Consider the following 23,877-nt stretch of genomic DNA (forward strand, 5'->3'; position numbering starts at 1 on the left):
AGTGTGATGATGGAGGGGACGTACTAATAACGTGGTGAGCTCCTGGGAACGAGGCATGGAAGGAAAAGCTCCTCCCACTGGGAATGCAGACAACATGATAAGTTGACTGATAAAACTTTGCCATAGCAGAGTGCAAACAGTATCGTGACATAACCATGTTGCATCCCCCAACAATGAGAAAGATGCTCAATAATCAATGATTAGTTCATTTATGTGGGAATAAAAATCAACATTGTCGGCAGTAAAAAGCAAGGTATGAATGGGATGTGTCCTGCTTAAACTTTGATACTGTACGGAAACAGAACGATTGCATTAGTGATCATTTAGTCATTATCATTCTTCATCAGAAGGCCAGTAAACAATATCCTCATAACTGTTATATAGCCAAACAGTGCTTGTTTACTGATTTGAAGTTGGCTTTTATTAATGCACCCTAAATGTTTAATCATGCAATATGTTAGTAATTGTGGCCCACATTTAATTTTTGCCACGGTCACTATTTTTCAAAATTGGCCCTGATCATGTTGTCACTACTGTTTCCAAAACACAGAATCTGGAGCAGTGGCAGAGAGCCAATGTTGGACCATGGGAGGAGGAGTAGCATTTGACTTTGTTACTTTACAGAACTGCAAGCATTTGGGATTCATTTTGTTGAAAGTGGAAAACTTGTTCAATAAATAGCCATGTACTTTACGATTGGAATGATACTGGTGGATTTCCTGATGAAGGAGTTGGGTAACACTTCAAAACGCGTTGGTTTAAACCACCTTGCATTATACCTCTCCTTGATGTTTGTCGTATCTTCAACAGTGCAGTAATCGTTACGCATTTCCAGTGTTCACGAGTGATCTTTGGCTTCTTTAGCACGTGGACTCTGAAGCAGCTGTTACAGGCTTTACTTCTGGTTGTGTGAGACACAACCTAATAAGGTGAGCACATTCCCTTATAACTTTTATTTTTTCCTTAAAACTGGGAAAGACCTTATTGCACTTTTTGCCCTCCAGCTTTTTATTCTGATTTCATGCCAGATAGTGAGAAAAACATACATATGTGTCTTTTTAGATAGTGCATGTAAACTGGTTTCAGCTGTATGAACGCTCATCTGCACTGCCAGTATGTATAAATGTGGCTGTTACAGATACATACATGGCATGTTACACATACACTGCATGTTAAACACCCAGTCTGCATCCTACACACATAATCACATGACATGGTACACATACATACGATATGTTACATACACACACACCACATGTTACATACACACACCACATGTTACATACACACACTGCATATCATACATACACATGACATGGTACACATACACTGCATATTACACACACACACAGATTGCATGTTTCCTATAGGCACACACGCAAATGCTGTATATTACAGACTCAGAAACACTGTATTACACACTGCATTTTACACAAATACTACATGTTATACATACACTCCTCATGTTACACACACACTCACACACACACACACACACACACACACACACACACAGACACACACACACACACACGTGCTCAAAAATGTACATGCCCTGGTAGATTTTTTGCTTTCTTGGCCTTTTTTCAGAGAATATGAATGATAACACAAACTTTTTTTCCACTCAAGGTTAGTGGTTGGGTGAATCCATTTGTTTTCAAACTACTGTGCTTTCTCTTTTTAAGTCATAATGACAACCAAAAACATTCAAATGACCCTGATCAAAAGTTCACATATCCTGGTGATTTTAGCCTGATTTCATGCACAGAAGTTGACACAAATGGGTTTGAATAGCTAATAAAGGTAACATCCTCACCTGTGACTTGTTTGCTTGTAATCACTGTGTGTGCATAAGAGCTGAGTGAGTTTCTGGGATCCAGACAGATTCTTGCATCTTTTATCCAGCCCATGATGTTTTTGGATTGTGAATCATGTTGAAAGCAAAAGAATTGTCAACGGATCTACAGGAAAAGGAGGCACTTGAAGGACAATGGGCTGTATGGTCGAGTCGCCAGAAGAAAGCTATTACTGCTCATATGCCACAAAGTATCTCACCTACACACAGCACAAAGACAGGCTTCCAAACTTCTGGAACAAGGTAATTTGGAGTGATGAGAACAAAATTTAACTGTTTTGCCTTAAAGACCATTGTTACGTTGGTCACAACCATAAACATTACATTTGGAGAGGTATCAACAAGGCATATGATGAAAAGAACACCATTCCTACTGTAAAGCACGGAGGTGGATCGCTGATCATGTAGGGCTGTGTGACCTACAAATGCACAAGAAACTTGGTCAAAGTTGAAGGAAAAATGAATACAGCACGTTATCAGCAAATACTGGAGGCAAATTTGAACTCATCAGCCCGGAAAATGAGCATGGGATGTACTTGGACGTTCCAACATGATAACAACCCAAAACACAAGGCCAAGTCGACCTATTATTGGCTATAGCAAAACAAAGTGAAGGTTCTGGAGTGGCCATCTAAGTCTCCTGATTGCAATATCATTGAGCCACTCTGGGGAGAACTCAAGCGCAAAGTTCATGCAAGAAAGCCCAGGAATTTACAGGAACTGGAGGTTTTTTGCCAAGAATAATTTACAGCTTTACCATCTGAGAAAATAAAGAACCTCATCAACAGCTACCACAAAAGACTTCAAGCTGTCATAGATGTTAGAGGGGTCAATACACGGTATTAAGAACTGGGGTATGTGAACTTTTGTTCAGGGTCATTTGGAGGGTTTTGGTTCTCATTATGATTTAAAAAGAGATAACAGAGTAGTTTGACAATAAATAGCTTCACTTGACCACTAACTATGAATGGAAAAAAAGATTTTGTGTTATCATTCATATTCTCTGAAAAAAGGCCAAGAAAGCAAAAAAAAAAAAATAAATCTCCCGGAGTACGTAAACGTTTGAGCACAATTGCACACGCACAGACATACACTTCATTTTTGCACACAAAATTTTATGGACAGACTGCATGTTACAAATACACACTGCATGTTATATGCACACACACTGCATATTTTAAACACTCTTTGCATATTGCACACCATACACACAGTGTATGTTACAATCACACACACACAATGCAAAACAATGGCTCTTCCATACTTCTGTAATCTGAGAGATCTTTGATCACTTAAGAATGATGTTACCAAAGATCCTTCTACACTTCTGCGATCGCAAATTGCACATATAATACAGGGCTGGTATTATAAGTGCAGAGTCTTGTTTGTAAAGGCTAAAGCTGGCTTTACACGCTGCGATCTCGCTAGCGGAGATGAGCGGGACGTAAACATCCCGCCCACCTCCTTCCTTCCTTCCGCATAGCCGGTGGAGGCAGGTAAGGAGATGTTCCTCGCTCCTGCGGTGTCACACATAGCGATGTGTGCTGCCACAGGAACAAGGAACAACATCGCTAATATCCTGAAAACAATTTTTTGTTTCAGGACGACCTCTCAACGGCAAACGATTTTGCCCTCTTTTGCGATCGTTTAAGATCGCTCTTAAGTGTTACACACTGCGATCTCGTTAATGATGCTGGATGTGCGTCACAAACACCGTGACTCCGACGATAAATCATTAACGATATCGTAGCGTGTAAAGCCCGCTTAAGTGTTATGATCCGATGTTCAATGACTACAATGAGCATAATCCACCAGAGTCGTAGGTAATAACGTACCGACCGCAAGCCCTGAATTTAACACCACAGTAGAAGTAGCCGGGCAGCATACCTGACAATCCTAGATCCCTCAAACCCTGCCGGAGGACTACATAACCTACAAGGCAGAAAGTGAAAAGAAACTATCTTGCCTCAGAACAGATTTCCCCAAAGAAAATAGACAGCCTCCCACATGTACTGACTGTGAGCGAAGATGAAAAGACATACACAGTAGGAGCAAGATGGAGCAAAGAGAGGCCACTCTATACAAAATACAAAATACAAAAAAACAGGATAGGAAACTCTTGCAGTCAATATGAAAAAAAAAACTATCAAAACTTCCTACACGGAATGTGCAAAAAAGGAGGAGTAATCTAATACTCGCACGTTCCCAATCCGTACAAGACTCTGGAGAAATTGTAGGAAAAAACTAGGAATTACCCTGCTGACTAACCCTTGCTAAAATAAATAGCAAATACTGACTAGGAAGATAAATCTTCCTTATCTGAAGGCACAAACAAAACAGGATACGATACAAAAAAACCTTTCATAGATAATTCACAGAAGCATAAGCAAAAAACACACAAAAAGTATGAAGCAAAACCATGAACTTAGCTTAGCTTGGTAGCGGGTAAGCCAGAGGGGCAAGAGACAGACTCCTATAGTCTCTGGAATTTCAGACAACTGGCAGATATAAACAGCCAGCACACACCTATATCCAAAATCAAGATTTGAGCTGCAAACAAGGTGTGTAGAACTGGGGAACAGAATCTAACCACTAATCTCAGCGATCACAGGGGGGAGTCCAAGAGCGGAACTCCACCAGACAGTATTCACAACAGCTAAGGGTCCTTTTTGATATAGGGGCCCTTGACAATTGCTCAGTGATTGGATACAACGGTGATTATGATGTGATTTCATCGCTGCAGCCTAGACACAAAAATCAGTGTAGAGCAGAGAGCTGATGTGGATCCCCTGGGGCTCCGGTCGCTGAGGGGTGCTGCACCTGACTTGGGGGGGCAGTGCTTAACCCGGATCCAGAGGAGGTCGGTGCCAGCTCCACAACACACCAATTCACACACACGACTAGGTTGCCCTCCTTTACCATGGACTGGGCTAGGTTCAGGTCAAAAGGGGGTCACCAATGTGGTTGGGTCTTTAGGACACCACCACACTTGGGATCGCCAATCCACTAGTGGTGGGACCTGGGACAGGAGGAGCCACCACCAGGGGGAGTGAGGAGCAAACACAACAGTTAGAGAGTTCTCCATTAGGAGAGGAAGAGAGCAGTCGGGTTTGACCAGAGGCTCCGGTGGGACCCAGGAGTGAATATGGTCGCCGAGGGGAGAGCTTTATTGCTCCCTCGGGACCGGCGCAGTGCAGGGTGCAGAATCCAAGGGTGTATTATACTTCAAGTTGTCCACCAAAATCTACAGGCTTGGGGGATTGCATGTCCCTCTGGCCCCACAGTTCCCGGAGCACAGTGGCAGATACGATCTGAGGTTGTGTTCCAAGGCAGACCCCACAACGGACCCACAGCACCTGCATACGGGCAGGGAGTAAACACTTTTCAAGAGCCAGGGTCCTCAAGAGCTTCAGGCCACGGGGATCCAACACCAAGCGCAAGGAGGAAGGGCCCACCGACCACTGTAATGGCTCTGACTGCTAAAGAATCCGGGTTCAACGGCGCCCATCACAGTGGGTGTCCGGTATTACCCGGGTGAGCGGCATAACTGTGAGTAAAACACCTGGAATCCGCAAAGACTGTGTCTGCCTATGATTCCAGGCGCCGCCACCCCGCACTTCAGCTCACGCCATTACTACTCCCCTCATCATCCTCCCCAGGGTCAGCTCCACCTGTTGGGAGCAGAAACACCTCAGCTGCTACTACCATCTGCCCTGGAGGACAGCGACAGCAGTGGCGGCTATTCCCTGGCTGCATACCGCAGGTGGCGTCATGAAATCAACCTCCACCTACATCCTTCACCACCCCCTTCCTTTATTGTACACCTCAGGGCCATGAAACCGGGCCGAAAGGGCCACCCGTGACATCCCCAGACCTGACTTCATCAGGCCCGGCGACGAGTAATTTAACCCCTTGCCTCGTGGATGATATACTGGCACTGGACCAGGGAAGGGTGAGGACTAACTGGCTTTGTTAGTTTACATGTCCATGATTACATGTGCTTGGGGTCCACTTTGTTTAAAGTGTAAAACCACTTTCAAAATATATTATTCTTTATTAACATTCAATACCTTATACAAGACTGCATAATTTGTTCCAATTGGATTATATTATTTATTCCTATTTGTAAAATAAATTATAATTAGAGTTTAGTTTAGGACTGAAAAATACAATTGCTGAATTCTGTACCATAAGGTATTATTGACTACATTACATGCAACACTCAAATGCACAGCATGTACAATGGTAAAGTTCAATGTTAAGTGACTAAAATAAGTAAGAAAAATGTAATAATGTTCGCTTTAACTTTTACTCACCAATCCTACAAAGATGCAGAAGAGCTGAACAACGTCAGTGTAGGCAACAGAATACATGCCACCAATAAGGGTGTAGAAAATAGCAATAAAGGCAGACACTATCACTGAAATGTTTATGTCAATATCCACTATAACGCTTATGGTGGCACCTATGAGAAATATATACAAAACACACAATAAATTCCTTAAAATCTCATTATGTTAATATCTCAAACGAAGCTCAATAGCCAGGGTGTACAGACTTCAATTTCTTTTAATTCTATAGCATACATGTCACCTGTGAACATTTGTTCACATACCTTTGACTCTGTTCACATTGACCTTTCTGCCAGTTCCTTTTATATGGCAATGGCGGTGCATTCTGCAGCATTTTTCTTGCAATGAAAGAGAATCTAGCAACGTGATTTCACGCCCTAAACCATTTGTATGTACATGTAGCTCTTTCAAAGACAAATCCAACAATACCTTTACATGGCCAGTCCGTTCCTCAGTTACTGAGAAATCTGTGTGATATGATAAGCTAATTGTAGATCTGAAACCTCTGTCACTCCAGTTCTCTTCCCCACTCAGCTCCACCTCCTCCTGCATGACTGAATGCCTATAAGCGATGTGACCTCAGGCAAAGGAGCCATCAGTCAGGCAGCTCTGGAAGGAGGTGACTCTGGGTGAGAAATAGAGCTGGAGTGACAGAGGATTCAGATCTTCAATGCCTCTTCAGTCTCATTTGCATATCAATTCAAATGCTGATTTCTCAGTAATGGAGAAACAAACTGGTCATGTAAAAGCATTGCTAGATTTGTCTTTGAAAGAGCTACATGCACATATAAATAGTTTTGGGAGGGGGGAAAGGGGTGTGGGGGTGAAATAAACTAACTGATTCTCTTTAAAAATGAAGGAACTTCAATAGAAACCTGACATTGCCTATTATGACAAGGAGGTATGTCAGGATTAGTCTATATCATTTGCAAACAGCTCTGGCGTAGCTGTCATGGCTCACTTATAAATGATGCCAGCATGAATAGAGCCTCAGACTAATCATTTTAAAATGATACAATAAATACATTAGGGTTCCCTACTCCCACACATCAATTTTGGAATACATAATTTAGTAGCCCCGTGTACATGACCAAACTTTATTGGTCTGTAATGTGACATTGCATTAAGTATTGAGCCATAGTGATCTGGCATTTTGATAAAGAGATATACCGTGCCTTGCGAAAGTATTCGGCCCCCTTGAATGTTTCAACCTTTTCCCACATTTCAGGCTTCAAACATAAAGATAAAAATGTTAATGTTATGGTGAAGAATCAAGAACAAATGTGACACAATTGTGAAGTTGAACGAAATTTATTGCTTATTTTACACTTTTGTAAAAAAAGAATAAACTAAAAATTGGGGCGTACAATATTATTCATCCCCTTTACGTTCAGTGCAGCAAAGTCACTCCAGAAGTTCATTGAGGATCTCTGAATGATCCAATGTTCTCCTAAATGACTGATGATGATAAATATAAGCCACCTGTGTGTAATCAAGTCTCCGTCTAAATGCACCTGCTCTGTGATAGTCTCAGTGTTCTGTTTAAAGCACAGAGAGCATCATGAAGACCAAGGAACATAACAGGCAGGTCCGTAATACTGTTGTGGAGAAGTTTAAAGACGGATTTGGTTACAAAAAGATTTCGAGAACAGTAAATATCCCAAGAAGCACTTAGCAAGCGATCATATTGAAATGGAAGGAGTATCATACCACTGCAATTCTACCAAGACCCGGCCATCCCTCAAAAATTTCATCTCAAACAAGGAGAAAACTGATCAGAGATGCAGCCAAGAGGCCCATGATCACTCTGGATGAACTGCAGAGATCTACAGCTGAGGTGGGAGAGTCTGTCCATAGAACAACAATCAGTCGTGCACGACACAAATCTGGCCTTTATGGAAGTGTGGCAAGAAGAAAGCCATTTCTCAAAGATATCCATAAAAAGTGTCATTTAAAGTTTGCCACAAGCCACCTGGGAGACACACCAAATGTGTGGAAGAAGGTGCTCTGGTCAGATGAAACCAAAATCAAACTTTTTGGGCACAATGCCAAACGATATGTTTGGCATAAAAGCACCACAGCTCATCACCCTCAACACACCATCCCCACTGTCAAACATGGTGGTGACAGCATCATGGTTTGGACCTGCTTTTCTTCAGCAGGGACAGGGAAGATTGTTAAAATTGATGGGAAGATTGATGGAGCCAAATACAGGACCATTCTTGAAGAAAACCTGTTGGAGTCTGCAAAAGACCTGAGACTGTGTCGGAGATTTGTCTTCCAACAAGACAATGATCCAAAACATAAAGCAAAATCTACAAATAAACATATCCAGGTGTTAGAATGCCCAAGTAAAAGTCCAGACCTGAATCCAATCAAGAATCTGTGGAAAGAGCTGAAAACTGCTGTTCACAAACGCTCTCCATCCAACCTCACTCAGCTCGAGCTGTTTGCAAAGAATGAATGGGCAAGAGTTTCAGTTTCTCGATGTGCAAAACTGATAGACACATACCCCAAGTGACTTGCAGCTGTAATCGCAGCCAAAGGTGGCGCTACAAAGCATTAACTGAAAGGGGCCGAATAATATTTCACGCCCCAATTTTCAGTTTATTATTTTTTTATAAAAGTTTAAAATAAGCCATACATTTCGCTCAACTTTACAATTATGTCCCACTTGTTGTTGATTCTTCACCACAACATTAACATTTTTTATCTTTATGTTTGAAGCCTGAAATGTGGGAAAGGGTTGAAAAATTCAAAGGGGCCGAATACTTTCGCAAAGCACTGTATATAAAATTCAATACAAATAATATGATACCTCTCACAATTAAAAATAAATTTGTTAGCCTGTTAGAAACATTTAGCCCCCAACACATTTATATTGTGTGCCACCTTCCCCTGGTTGATTGACAGGTCATTTGCTGTGTAATTAGAAACAACAGCCTGTCAATCAACTAAAGGAGACAGTGAATACTGCGCAAGGCTGAGGAAATGTAAGTTCATTGTCACTGATCCATACTGGACTTCAAAAAATGATTTTTTTTTTCCACTTGAGCTGCAATATGGAGTCATAAAAGGATTAACTTTTATTTTTTAAAGTGCTAAATAGTCATATAAATGGTTTGGAGGCTGGGTGGGTTGGAAGATTCTGACAGCTTCCCTTTGTCTAAAAATAATACTGGAAAAAACATACAAAACTTGAATTTTGATGGCCGATGACTTATTATCTCACACTTACATATCTTTGCTAAGTTTTTTACCTCAGTATTTCTAAGCTGAACCCAGGAGTGCAGAATGCAGAAGTGGCGCTCGTGTTTTTACTTTTCCTCTCATTGTTCCACTCTACTGGTTTTGTCTTATACATACTGAGGTAAAATATTCTCCTAATACTCAGCATGTGCACGTGGCCTAAAACTCGTTTCTTTTAAAATTATTTATATATTATAACTAAAGCATTAAAGGAAAAGCTGAATTTCTGAGCTGCAGCCATAATAATATAGGGCTTGTCCCGAAAAAGAAAAATGGTTCTGCTTTTTTCTTTCTAGCCAAAGTGTAACTCTGATGAGTGATGACGCCATGACTAGTGATGAGCGGACCCGCAGATACCGGTTAAAAAGAAATGCTGGTTCAGGCCTGGTATTGATCCCGGATATCTGGCCGGACGCTGGTCCCCATATAACTCTCAGGTGACTAAAAATGGTGGTAGAAGGGATAGGAGGATGGCAGCAAGGGCTTCATGCTTACCAGTCTTCTTGTGGCTATACACTGCTTTCAGTGCTTCTCACTCTACTTCTGTGACTGCTGATTATATTTATGCATATGCACTGCTTCCCCCGCCCATTGGCAGTCCCTTCATCTCTGATTGGTTGCAGTCAGACAGCACCTGTGACCTGTGTGGCAGCATGTCTGACTGCTTTCTATCACATACATTGTGTCTATATTGGTGTAAAAATAAATATATAAATTATAAACATAGCGTAGGGACCCCCATGTTTTGATACCAAGCACAGATAAAGCATATAGCTACAGGCTGCAGCCCCCAGTTATGTGCTTATCTTGGCTGTATATCAAATGTAGACGAACCGAAAGAGGCTTTTTTTTTTTCAATAGTTAAATAAACAATTTTAAAAAACAGCCATGATAAAGTCAACAGCTGGGGGCTGGTATTCTCACTCTGGTGAGGCCCATGGTTAATGGGCCTCCCCCAGCCTAAAAATAGCAGCCTGCAGCCACTCAGGATTGTCAGATTCAGTAGATGCAACAATCCTGTATCTTTACCCGGCTTATCCCGATTGCCCCCCATTACTATAAGCACCAAAAAAATCCTTTATTTAAAATAAAATGCAAAAAAACACCACCCTCTTTCACCTCTTTATTAACTCCCAAAACACCCAGGTTCAGCATAATCAATACATGATCCCATTACGATTCCTGCTCTGCTACATCTGAAGTGACAGCGCTGGGCATATAATATGACTGCCCACAGTGAGCTTCAGCAGAGAATGAGCCGCAGCAATGCACAAGTAACCTGAGTGATGTCACCGCTCATCGCTGCAGCTCAGTCTCAGCCTGAAGCTCACAGTGGGCGGTCATATTCTATGCACCCGCGCTATCACTTCAGATGTAGTAGAGCTGGAATTGTCATGGGAAATTGTGTGGATTAATCCGACCTGGGTGTTTTGGGGGTTAATAAAGGGTGAAAGAGGGTGGAATTTTGTATTATATTTCAAATAAAGGATTTTTTCAATGTTTGTATTTATTTATTTTCACTTACAGATTAGTAAATAAATGCCTCATATTACTAATCTATGGCTTAGTGGCAGCTGTGAGCTGCTATTTTTACTCTGATTGCCACCGCACCAGGGCAATTGGGATGAGCCTGGTAAAGTTCCAGGATTGTCGCATCTAATGGATGCAACAATCTTGACAACTGTGGACTGCTATTTTCAGGCGGGGGCCAATAACCATGGGCCTCCCCAGCCTGAGAATACCAGCTCCCAGGTATCGGCCTTATCATGGCTGGGTATCAAAATTGGGAGGGACAAAGAAGCTACATGGGATTCTCCTTATTTTCATACACCGTTATATCATGGCTGGGTATCATAATATGGGGGACCCTACACCAATTTTTTAATTTATTTATTTTTACACCAATCTAGAAGCAGACAGTGTGCGTGATTGAAAACAATCAGATACGCTGTCACACAAGCTGGGGGTGCTGTCTCCCTGCAACTAATCAGAGACTTGGGGACTGCCAGTGGACGGGGGAAGCAGTGCATATGCATGAAAATAATGAGAAGCCCCGGAAGTACAGTGAGCTGCCCCGGAAGCAGTGTATAGCCACGCGGAAACTGGTAAGTATGAAGTGCTTGCTTTTGCAGCAAGAAATTATCAATAGTGGACTACTAAACTTGCAACAATGTTGATCCCCATATTCATGAACTTTGTATAATCCCGCCCTCACCACTGATTGGCAGATTTTTGCCTATGCACAGAGTACACAAAAAACTGTGTGGGCGGGGCTCTACAGAGGTCAGCATTCAGAGAACTGGTAAATCTGCAGGAGTGCCTTAATTCTAAGAAGGAGTTGTCCAATCAATAGTAGATATGTGACAGTGTGGAAAATGCTGTGAGCTGTGTTGAAAAATCTAACAAGTTCTCTCTCTCTCTGTGACTCATCAGCTGCTGAGAAGGCATGAAGACCCAAAGGTTTTTGGCCTGAAAATGGTGGGGTCCTGGTGGAGAGGGGGCAGGATGGCTATGATGAGCTTTCTAAAATGCAGGAAACAGGAGAAATGACTGTTTGGGCCTGCTGTGAGGAGCTCAGACAATTCTGGAGAACCTTGCTGACATAGGTGGAGGTCAGCTGCTGACCGAGACGTTACCCTGGGACCTGGAGAGTGAGAAGAAGCTTTTCCCTGCTGAGGAGAACGGTGGACTTATTCCTTAAAAGTCGACACCCGTACAGAAGACTATCATCCGACTATCATCCCTGTGCTGACAGAACTGTGAGTAGCATGGCCAAAGGCCTTTGAACGCTGTGGAACAGAGAGCACATATTTGTTGTGCACTTTGGATTCCATTGGTTGGTACTGAAGACCCCGGGAACAGCTGCAGACCGGACCCCCTATAGGCCTGTGATGGACATTGTCAGAGCAAACAGTACCTTAAGTTCAGATATACCCGGGTATACCAATTGCTAGAGTATATGCTATGCACATATACAGTGTCTTGTCTCTGCTTATGTGTTGTGTTGTAGTTAAAAACAGATAAGTTGTAAGTTGGTGTGATGCCTCAGAGAGCCCCCTGGAGTTGCACTCACATAATTTATACCCCCCTGTTGTTGTGCTAGTTATTCAGCCTATTAGATAAATTTGTTTGGGTTTTGCTTTAAAACCTAATCTGGGGAATTCTGAATCTGACACACCGACCCATGAGTATATCTCATTGTATGGTATGACTGTGGTAGTCTGGGGGAAGAGACTGTGCACTATTCTTTATCATACATCCCTTCCCCCAGCCCTGTCAGTAAACTCAGTTTGGTTAACTTTCTGCCTGCGTCTCTGATGACTCGCTAGATCTGTATTGGACCTCCGGTCATTACAGATACTAAGTGGTTGTCCAATTTTAAGACAACCCATTATGGGTTTCACTAAAAAAAGTATGTGAAAATCCTGGGATTTGCTTTATAAAATATTTCTTGGTGGGTTGTTAGGTTTTTTTTACACTTTGACAATTAGTTCATAATATTCAGAATTTTACTGGTTTTCTTTATTATTTTTCTATTCTCAAAAATGATTATAAGATTAGTCTTTTGTATTGTTTTTTAGCCCTTTTAGCATGTTACATTTTTTACTTTAAACCATTAGAGATTAAAAACAGAATAATTACATCAATATTACTGGGATAATTGTCATCACAAACAGAATGTAAACAAGCACCTTACTGTTTCATCTAATCACAACACAGTTGGAAATTAGAGTAAATGATGTTTATTAGAACTAGAAAGCTTGGCCTGAAGCAGGAGAAACAGAACAGGCAACCTATGACAAATGCACTCGAATCAAATCTAAGTGGCAGCAACAGAGGTAAATCACTACCAATTTGGGATTCTTACAAAGATGACTCACGCTAAGTGTCAAGTTATTACAAGTTCCCAGAAACAAAATGTGGCTTATTTAAAATGTAAATCTGGTCTGTATTATTTATTTCACATCATTACCTGGGAGATGAAAGGGCAGACCTTAGACCCCCACTTGTAATGTAGACAACCATTTCCCCTCTCCCCAGCATGATGTAAAGATTCTCACCTACTTCTATCTTTCATTTCAAGGGAACATCCTTAATTCATAGCACATGAAAGTGTCCATGTAATGACTATTAATTCATCTACACGCGCTCAGCCTATAATGTCATACAGAACATGCTGAAAAACTGACATGTCAGATATAGTTACAGTAATGGGCCCTCATTTTTTATTATTTACTTTGAATGTATGCATGTGTTTATGCTTATATTTGTATGTGTATATGTGGCGCCCCTGTGGTTAGGCGCTACAGGGGAATACAGCACCTTAACATCAAGGTGCAGTGCCCTTTGGTCACAGGTGAAAGAGAGAGGAAATGCAGAGTCTTATATTAGATTGAGTAACATTGACTCAGCAGCCCCTACCTTCATATTCCTGGGACTGTTTATATAGTAGGTCCATAGGGGGGTGGAGCCTAGCTGAGCGTGAGATGCGACGTGATTGACAGGACGACTGAGTGACAGTTAGTTAGCAGTCAGTCAGTAAGGAGTGACAAGAAGAGACGAGAGTAAATTGATGACTGAAAGAAGGGCTAGAAATAGCATAGGCCCGACGAACTGAGCGAGGGTACCCCAAAAGAAAAGAAAGACACAGGAAAAGGGGTAACCCAGACGGAAAGGGGATGCTTTAGGTCTGGCGAGAGCCGGCTGAAGAGTTCAGGTCGACACCGGTATAACAGAACCGAGGAGGTTTGTCAGGTTTATCCCCAAACCATTGACCGTTAACCTGGGATCTTAAATAAGAGGAGTCCCGGCACCCATCAAGAGTCTGACTACTAACCCCAAGCCGAGTTCACGACGCTGTTGCGGGATAGATAAAGAAATCGTGCAGCATCAGACTCCTGGGAAAACCAGTGACTAGACTATCGAGTGGGTTAAAGAGGGAGTCACAGAGCCCTCAGAGCAGGGACCGAGAAAGAGACAAGGAAAGGTTACCTCAGAGAGAGACTCTGTTATTAAATCTCCTCCGAAACTTGTGACCATTGGCCTTCTGGTAACCGAACTGTTTCTGCTGTGAACTGTGCAAAACAAACCAGCTGCTAGTAAAAAGGACTTGTTTGAACTGATGTGAATTTGATGTGTCATCTCTCCGCCGTTCGACAGGACCATGCGACATCAGAGAAGAAGGCAGCCATCACCGCTCGGTCGCTTCCCTCCTGATCAGCGACCCTCCGCCCTGAGGTAAAATAGCTCCACCTGTGGGGAGCTGAGAGATCTTAAGCTGCCGTCACCATCGCCTCAAAGGTCGGCCGCGGGCAGCACTGGTATAACCCGCTTACCAGACACCACAGGTGGCGTCACGTATTTCCCCAAAATCATCCCTGTACCCCATTCCACAGCCGCAGAATGAGCGCCCAGGGCATGAAGCCGGGACCGACCACCTGTGATAACCCCATCGAGAGTAAAGTATCCGTAGTCCCGGCGCCAGAGTACCCCCCTATCGAAAACCCTGATGGTTGACTCATATACATATGTATGCTCTTATCACTAGATGTCCCAGAGAGGGTTCATTTAACATTTGTACCTTTGGAACCCAGAGACGGGTCGAATGACCTGAAGGATTTTAGCTAACATCCTATAATCACCGTCTTTTGTTCTATAATTAAGGTCATTACTGTCGCACCACAGGAGGTTGTTGTTTTCCATTGAGTTCAGCCATTTAGATTTAGTTTCTAGTTAGTTCTATTCAGTTTGGACTAAGGCGGGCTTTGCACACTACGACATCGCAGGCCGATGCTGCGATGCCGAGTGCGATAGTGCCCGCCCCCGTCGCAGCAGCGATATGTGGTGATAGCTGGCGTAGCGAAAGTTATCGCTACGCCAGCTTCACACACACACTCACCTGCCGTGCGACGTCCCTGTGGCCGGCGACCCGCCTCCTTGTTAAGGGGGCGGGTCGTGCGGCGTCACTGCGACGTCACACGGCAGGCGGCCAATCAGAGCGGAGGGGCGGAGATGAGCAGGATGTAAACATCCTGCCCACCTCCTTCCTTCCGCATATCCTACGGAAGCCGCAGTGAGGCCGGTAGGAGACGTTCCTCGCTCCTGCGACTTCACACACAGCGATGTGTGCTGCCGCAGGAGCGAGGAACAACATCGGACCATTGCGTCAGCGTAATTATGGATTACGCCGACGCTGTACCGATGATACGATTACGACGCTTTTGCGCTCGTTAATCGTATCATCCAGCCTTTACACACTGCGATGTCGCATGCGATGCCGGAAGTGCGTCATTTTCAATTTGACCCCACCGACATCGCACCTGCGATGTCGCAGTGTGCAAAGTGCCCCTAAGGGTCATTTGACCCTCTTTCGGGACTTCAGGGGGGAGCTCGAAATTTCTGGGACTTCTAGTGTTATACTGTTGTCAACATCTGTAAATGAGATAAGGTAGCAAAAAGCTGTACATTTAAATGAACTCAAAATAAATGGCTTGTCAAAAATAAGAAAAAAGAGTGGGTTTCCCCCTAAACAGAACCACCCTTATCTATAGACTTTAACTGGTATTGCAGCTTGGTGCCTTTTACCCAAAAAGAGCTAATTTAAACTTAAAGTGTAACCGTCACATTAATTTTTATTTCATAAATCAATAGTACACATGAAAATAAGCAACTTTGTAATATTCCTAATTAGACAAATCTGCTTCACTCTCTGCAAGAATTGATTGGTCATTATCAATTCTGAGCTAAAATCTGTATTCACTGAGGACTTTTCTACTACAGATAGGAGATGGTGGTTAGTGCTGATTAGATTCTATAAAGATTGAGGGAGGAGCTAGAGGCAAAGGGAGAAACCAAAGGCATGGAGAGGAGCTAGAGGCAGAGCACCGCCCACTACTCCCTCTATATCTACATAGAATCTCCTCAGTACCAACTGCCATCTCCTCTCTCAGGAATGGGAAAGTCTTCACTGAATACAGATTTCACCTAGGATATAACTCAATGTACCTGGAGTATGACTCCATGTATCTAAAATGTGGCGCATTATACTTAAGGAATTACTTCAAATACCTAAGGTATGACTCCATGTACCTAGGGCAAGACTCCATGTACCTAAGGTATAACTCCATGTACTAAAAGTATGACTCCATGTAGAAACTTGAAAAGAATCCAGCTCACCGCCACTTGACCTCACCTTGCCTCAGTCTCGGATACCGGCCCTGAACTGGCCGCACAGCAATGAACAAAAGTATTGATCCAGCTGAGTGCTAACGGTGATTTATTTGTGCAAAAACAGACAGTGCACAGAAGACGTTAACGTGTTTCTGACTTGACGCCCTTAATCATAAGGGTTATGATTAAGGGCGTCAAGCCAGAAACGCGTTAACGTCTTCTGTGCACTGTCTGTTTTTGCACAAATAAATCACCGTTAGCACTCAGCTGGATCAATCCTTTTGTTCATGGCTCCATGTACCTAGTGTATGACTCCATGTACCTAGGGTAAGATTCCATGTAGCCAGGATATGACTCTATGTATCTAGAGTATGACTCCATATACCTACTGTAGAGTATTACTCCATGCGCCTAGGGTATGACTTCATGTACTTAGGGTAGGATTCCATTTACCTAGGGTATGACTCCATGTACCTATGATATGACTCCATATACCAAGGGTTTAACTCCATATACCTAGAATTTGACTCTATATACCTAGGGTATGACTCCATGTACCTTGTGTATGAGTCCATGTACCTAGGGTATGACTCCATATACCTAGGATTTGATTCCATATACCTAGCATATGACTCCATGTACCTATTGTATGACTAAATGTAACAAGGATATGTCTCCATGTACCTAGGGTATGACACCATGTACCTAGGATATGACGCCACGTACCTAGTGTATTACTCCATATACCTAGGATATAACTCATCCATAGAAATGCGAAATTCCAGCAACAAAGTCCAAGGGATCAGATAAAACTTATGAAAATTTATTAAGGCATATTAAAAAGTCCAAACATGGTTCTAAGCGTGACCGAGAGGACGCGTTTCGAACAGGGTAGTTCTTAGTCTGTCTGAGATAGACTAAGAACTACCCTGTTCGAAACGCGTCCTCTCGGTCACGCTTAGAACCATGTTTGGACGTTTTAATATGCCTTAATAAATTTTCATAAGTTTAATCTGATCCCTTGGACTTTGTTGCTGAAATTTCGTATTTCTATGGACAAAACTGCCAGCTTATTTTTCTTCTTGCACAAGTCCTGGTTATGGTGGTCCCCCTCAGCTACAGGTGAGCGGATACTAATCTCTTTTTTCTTGGACACTAGGATATAACTCAGTCTACCTAGGATATGACACCATGTACCTAGGATATGACTCCATGTACCTAGGGTACAACTCCATATACCTAAGGTTTGACTGAATATACCTAGGATTTCACTCCACATACCTAGAGTATGACTCCATGTACTTAGTATATGACTCCATGTACCTAGGATTTGACACCATGTAGCTAGGGTATGACTCCATATACTTATGGTATGATTCCATATACTTAGGGCAAGGCTCCATATTCCTAGGGTATGACTCATTGTACTTAGAGTATGACTCCATGAATTTAGGATGTGACTCCATATACCAAGGATTTTACTCCATATACTTAGGATTTTACTCCATATACAGTGCCTAATGTATGACTCCATGTACCTAGGGTTTGACTCCTTACAGCTAGGATTTGACTCCACATACCTAAGGTATGATCTCACACCCTTCCATGTGCCATATACCTACGGCACGACTCCATATACCGAGAGTATGACTCCATGTACTTCGAGTAAGACTCTATGTACCTAGAATATGACTCCATGTACCTAGGATGTGACTCTATATACCTAGGATTTGCCTCCATATACTTAGGATTTGACTCATTATACCTAATGTATAACACTATGAACCTAGGGTTTGATGCCTTATAGCTACGATTTGACTCAACATACCTAGGGTATGACTTCATGCACCCAGTGAAAGACTCCATATACCTAGGGCATGACTCCATGTACTTAGAGTATGAATCTATGTACCTAGGATATGACTCCATGTACGTAGGATGTGACTCCATACACCTAGGATTTGACTCCATACACCTAGAATTTGACTCCATACACTTAGGATTTAACTCATTATACCTAATGTATGACTCCATGAACCTAGGGTATTGTGTCTTATAGCTAGGATTTGATTTTACATACCTAGGGTATGACTCCATGCACCTAGTGTATGACAAAGTATCTAGAATTTGACTCTATGTATCTAGGGTATGACTCCATATTTTAATACATCACATTTTCTAAATCCCAACTTTACATACTCATACTTTTTAACATTACACATTGAAACAACTCATCAAATAGTATAATCTAAATAAATGCGGTAGCATGTAATGAGGCTTTTAGTAAAAAGGAAATGGATACTTTAATTGCTCCATTTCTTTCTGTTGGCTGAGAGTGTGATAAAATTAAAAGAGCCAATAAATATGAGGTCAAATTTATTGATTGAGTAAAAAAGGAAAAAAGTTTTTCTGGTAAGATGATGCAGCATCTTTAATAAATTAACTCTATAAGTTAATAATTACAATTATAAATTTGTTGTAGATGTGGCCCTTTATACATTTTATAAGAGTTGTACTTGGGATCCATACAACATGACTAAAGGTCTTATTCCTATATCTATGGCAATGACCATTTGGCATCAACATTATTTTATGACTGTAATGATACGGAGTGATGGGGTTTTTGTAATGATGGTCACCACATTTACAAAGGTCCATTGTTTGTTCATTTAAACAAATATATCGTAATAGCCCCTTGCTAATATGCCTAGTTTTGTAATGATTGCATTATTTATATTATAAAGGTGGATTTATTTTGTGTTGATTGCAAGGATTTCTGTACAGTGGTACCTCGCTTAACGAGTAACTCTCTTAACGAGAATTTCGCTAAACAAGCAAAGCTTTCTGTAAATTTGTAACCCACTTTACGAGAAAGCTTTGCTGTACGAACGAAATTCTCACCGCACACACTTCCGGTTTCGTCCATCCACCACACTCTGACCCGGCACTTGCACTGTCCACACAAACACACATGTACGCACAAACACACACACACACATACAGTACTGTATTATGCTCACCTTACCTTCCATTCCACCGCCGGCCTCATGGTTCTTGTAGTTTCCAGGTACATCGCGGCGAACTACAAGTACCATGAGGCCGGCAGTGGAATGGAAGGTAAGGTGAGCATATAATATCTGTACCTTCCGTTTCATCGCCGGCCTCCTGGGTCCTGTAGTACGCCGCGCCACTCCGCTCCGCTCCAGGCATCGGCATCCATAGCAACGAAGCAGGAACTTCCTGGTTCCTGTCACCGCTTGTCAAAGGCAGCGCGCTGGCCAATCAGAGGCAAGCGGCTCTGTCTTTGACGTCAGCGCTCTGGCAGGAAGTTCCGTCCTCGTTGTTATGGTCACCTGATACACGGCCCGCACCGCAGAACAGCAAGTCCCAGGAGACCGGCAATGTAACGGAAGGTAAGGTGAGCATATAATATGTGCGTGTGCATGTGTGCTTGTGTGTATTTGTATGTGTTTGTGTGAGTTTGTACATGTTTGTGTGCGTTTGTACATGTGTGGAATGATAGAATAGGGGACCAGGATGGGACATTTAACACATTATGGAACGGATCGTCAGTAGAGATGAGCGAACCGGTCGCGGTTCGGCTCGAGTTTGGTTCGCCGAACGGAGGTCCCGTTCGAGTTCGGTTCGTCGAACGTTCGACGAACCGAACTCGAACTGCATAGGAAACAATGGCAGGCATTCACAAACACATAAAAACACCTAGAAAACACCCTCAAAGGTGTCCAAAAGGTGACAAACAACTCACAACACAACACAAACACATGGGAAAGTGACAAGAACTAATTCTCATGCGAAAACAAAAGAGAGTAACGAGGAAAAAGAGGACGAGACACAGATATAGGCATGGCACGCCCTTCTAAAATCATGTAAAACACCGCAAGGTGACTCCAAGCATTGTCTCCCTTTTTTCCAAAAATTGTGCCCCACACACACCCACCCATTCAATGGCAACACTTGTGCCCTAGTTGTACACTTCACAGCTAGATTTGCATCAAGCACATTCAAAAATACGCCATTGTTAACCGTCCCCAGGATGACCCCGGGCTAGGTAGCAAAGTCTTTCCTGATCCCAGCTCTGTTCATCTTGGATCATTTTTAAAAACAATGTAAGCAAGGGTTACTCCAAGCGGAGTCTCCCTTTTTTCCCAAAAATTGGGCCCCACACACACCCACCCCTTCAGTGGCAGCAGTTGTGCCCCAGTTGTACACTTCACAGCTAGATTTGCATCAAGCACATTCAAAAATACGCCATTGTTAACCGTCCCCAGGATGACACCGGGGTAGGTAGCAAAGTCTTTGCTGAACCATGACTTGTTCATCTTGGCTCCTTTTAAAAAACACAGCAAGCAAGGGTTACTCCAATTGGAGTCTCCCTTTTTTTCCAAAAATTGTGCCCCACACACATCCACCCATTCAGTGGCAGCACTTGTGCCCTAGTTGTACACTTCACAGCTAGATTTGCATCAAGCACATTCAAAAATACGCCATTGTTAACCGTCCCCAGGATGACCCCGGGGTAGGTAGCAAAGTCTTTCCTGATCCCAGCTCTGTTCATCTTGGATCATTTTTAAAAACAATGTAAGCAAGGGTTACTCCAAGCGGAGTCTCCCTTTTTTCCAAAAATTGGGCCCCACACACACCCACCCCTTCAGTGGCAGCAGTTGTGCCCCAGTTGTACACTTCACAGCTAGATTTGCATCAAGCACATTCAAAAATACGCCATTGTTTACCGTCCCCAGGATGACACCGGGGTAGGTAGCAAAGACTTTGCTGAACCATGACTTGTTCATCTTGGCTCCTTTTAAAAAACACAGCAAGCAAGGGTTACTCCAATTGGAGCCTCCCTTTTTTTCCAAAAATTGTGCCCCACACACACCCACCCATTCAGTGGCAGCACTTGTGCCCTAGTTGTACACTTCACAGCTAGATTTGCATCAAGCACATTCAAAAATACGCCATTCTTATCCGTCCCCAGGATGACACCGGGGTAGGTAGCAAAGTCTTTCCTGATCCCAGCTCTGTTCATCTTGGCTTCTTTTAAAAACACATCAAGCAAGGGTTACTCCAAGCGGAGTCTCCCTTTTTTCCAAAAATTGGGCCCCACACACCCCCACCCCTTCAGTGGCAGCAGTTGTGCCCCAGTTGTACACTTCACAGCTAGATTTTCATCAAGCACATTCAAAAATACGCCATTGTTAACCGTCCCCAGGATGACACCGGGGTAGGTAGCAAAGTCTTTGCTGAACCATGACTTGTTCATCTTGGCTCCTTTTAAAAAACACAGCAAGCAAGGGTTACTCCAATTGGAGTCTCCCATTTTTTCCAAAAATTGTGCCCCACACACACCCACCCATTCAGTGGCAGCACTTGTGCCCTAGTTGTACACTTCACAGCTAGATTTGCATCAAGCACATTCAAAAATACGCCATTGTTAACCGTCCCCAGGATGACCCCGGGGTAGGTAGCAAAGTCTTTCCTGATCCCAGCGCTGTGCATCTTGGATCATTTTTAAAAACAATGTAAGCAAGGGTTACTCCAAGCGGAGTCTCCCTTTTTTCCAAAAATTGGGCCACACAGACACCCCATCAGTGGCAGCACTTGTGCCCTAGTTGCAAACAGGATGTTTTGATTTGCATCAAGCACATTCCAAATCCACAAGCATTTACTCTCCCCAGGATGACACAGGGGTAGTAAATTCCTTGTGGATCCATGACTTGTTCATTTTGATGAACGTTAGTCTGTCCACATTGTCACTGGACAGACGCGTGCGCTTATCTGTCAGCACACACCCAGCAGCACTGAAGACACGTTCAGAGACAACGCTGGCAGCTGGACACGACAAAATCTCCAAGGCGTAAGTGGAGAGCTCTGGCCATTTTTCAAGATTTGAAGCCCAAAATGAGCAAGACTCCATTTGCAAAGTCATGGCATCGATGTTCATTTGCAGATACTCCTGTATCATCCTCTCTAGCCGTTGACTATGTGTCAGACTTGTTGTCTCTGTTGGCCTTGCAAAGGAGGGTCTAAAAAAATATATGAAAAGATTCCATAAAATTGCTGTTACCAGTAGCACCAGATAGGGTGCTACTGGTACGGGTAGACTGTTGAAGATGACGAGACCGTCCCATGTTTGTCAAGTTACAACTGGGAGATTCACTCCCTGCACCTGCACAGTTGTTTGGTGGAAAAGCCGAGCTAAGATCGAGTAACAGCTTCTGCTGATACTCCTGCATACGTGCGTCCCATTCTATGGCTGGAATTATGTCACAAAATTTGGACTTGTACCGGGGATCTAATAGTGTGGCAAGCCAGTACTCATCATCACTTCTAATTTTGACAATACGAGGGTCATGTTGGAGGTAGTGCAGCAAGAAAGCACTCATGTGTCTTGCGCAGCCATGCGGACCAAGTCCACGCTGTGTTTGTGGCATAGAGGTGCTGACCGTTCTTTCTTCCTCTGACATCTGCCCCCAACCTCTTTCAACTGAAATTTGACCAAGGTCTCCCTCATCCGCTGAGTCTTCCATGTCCATGGACAGTTCATCCTCCATTTTTTCATGTTCTCCTGCATCTTCCTCAACATTTCGCCTACTACTATGCGCCCTTGTTGATCCCTGTCCCCCATGGTCCCATGCCTGCCGCGTTGGTGATGATGAACGTCTGGACCTTGGTGATGTTGTTGTGTCTTGCGCATATGAATCCTCCTGTAGTTCCTCCGCTTCCTGTTGTCCCACCCCCTGACTCCGAATAGTGTTTAGCGTGTGCTCCAGCATGTAAATGACTGGAATTGTCATGCTGATAATGGCATTGTCAGCGCTAAACATATTCGTCGCCATGTCGAAATTGTGCAGAAGGGTGCATAGGTCCTTGATCTGAGACTACTCCATCAGGGTGATCTGCCCCACCTCTGCATCTCGTTGGCCCAGGCTATACGTCATGACGTATTGCACCAGGGCTCGGCGGTGCTGCCACAGTCGCTGTAACATGTGGAGAGTCGAATTCCAGCGTGTCGCCACATCGCATTTCAGGCGATGAACCGGCAGGCCGAAAGACTTCTGGAGCGATGCAAGTCGCTCAGCTGCGGCGGTTGAACGGCGAAAGTGAGCAGACAGTTTTCGAGCCCTGGTCAGAAAGCCATCTAGGCCGGGATAGTGTGTTAAAAATTGCTGGACAACAAGGTTCAACACGTGAGCCATACAAGGCACGTATGTCACCTTGCCCAGGCGAAGG

The 23,877-nt window shown here is 43.3% G+C and overlaps 1 protein-coding gene across 3 annotated transcripts in view; it reads right to left on the minus strand.

Annotated features, from left to right (window-relative positions):
• SLC5A7 (solute carrier family 5 member 7) overlaps positions 1-23,877 on the minus strand; it is a 67,166-nt gene that overhangs the window by 32,055 nt on the left and 11,234 nt on the right. For 2 of the 3 annotated variants that reach the window (XM_075336451.1, XM_075336452.1), the window contains exon 5: positions 6,172-6,320. The exons of the other annotated variant lie outside the window; for it this stretch is intronic. In XM_075336451.1, coding sequence (XP_075192566.1) covers positions 6,172-6,320 — 149 coding nt within the window. The remainder of the gene's footprint in view (positions 1-6,171; positions 6,321-23,877) is intronic. 3 annotated transcript variants of the gene reach the window in all.

Source organism: Anomaloglossus baeobatrachus, chromosome 2 (assembly GCF_048569485.1).
Source record: "Anomaloglossus baeobatrachus isolate aAnoBae1 chromosome 2, aAnoBae1.hap1, whole genome shotgun sequence".
Lineage (NCBI taxonomy): Eukaryota > Metazoa > Chordata > Amphibia > Anura > Aromobatidae > Anomaloglossus > Anomaloglossus baeobatrachus.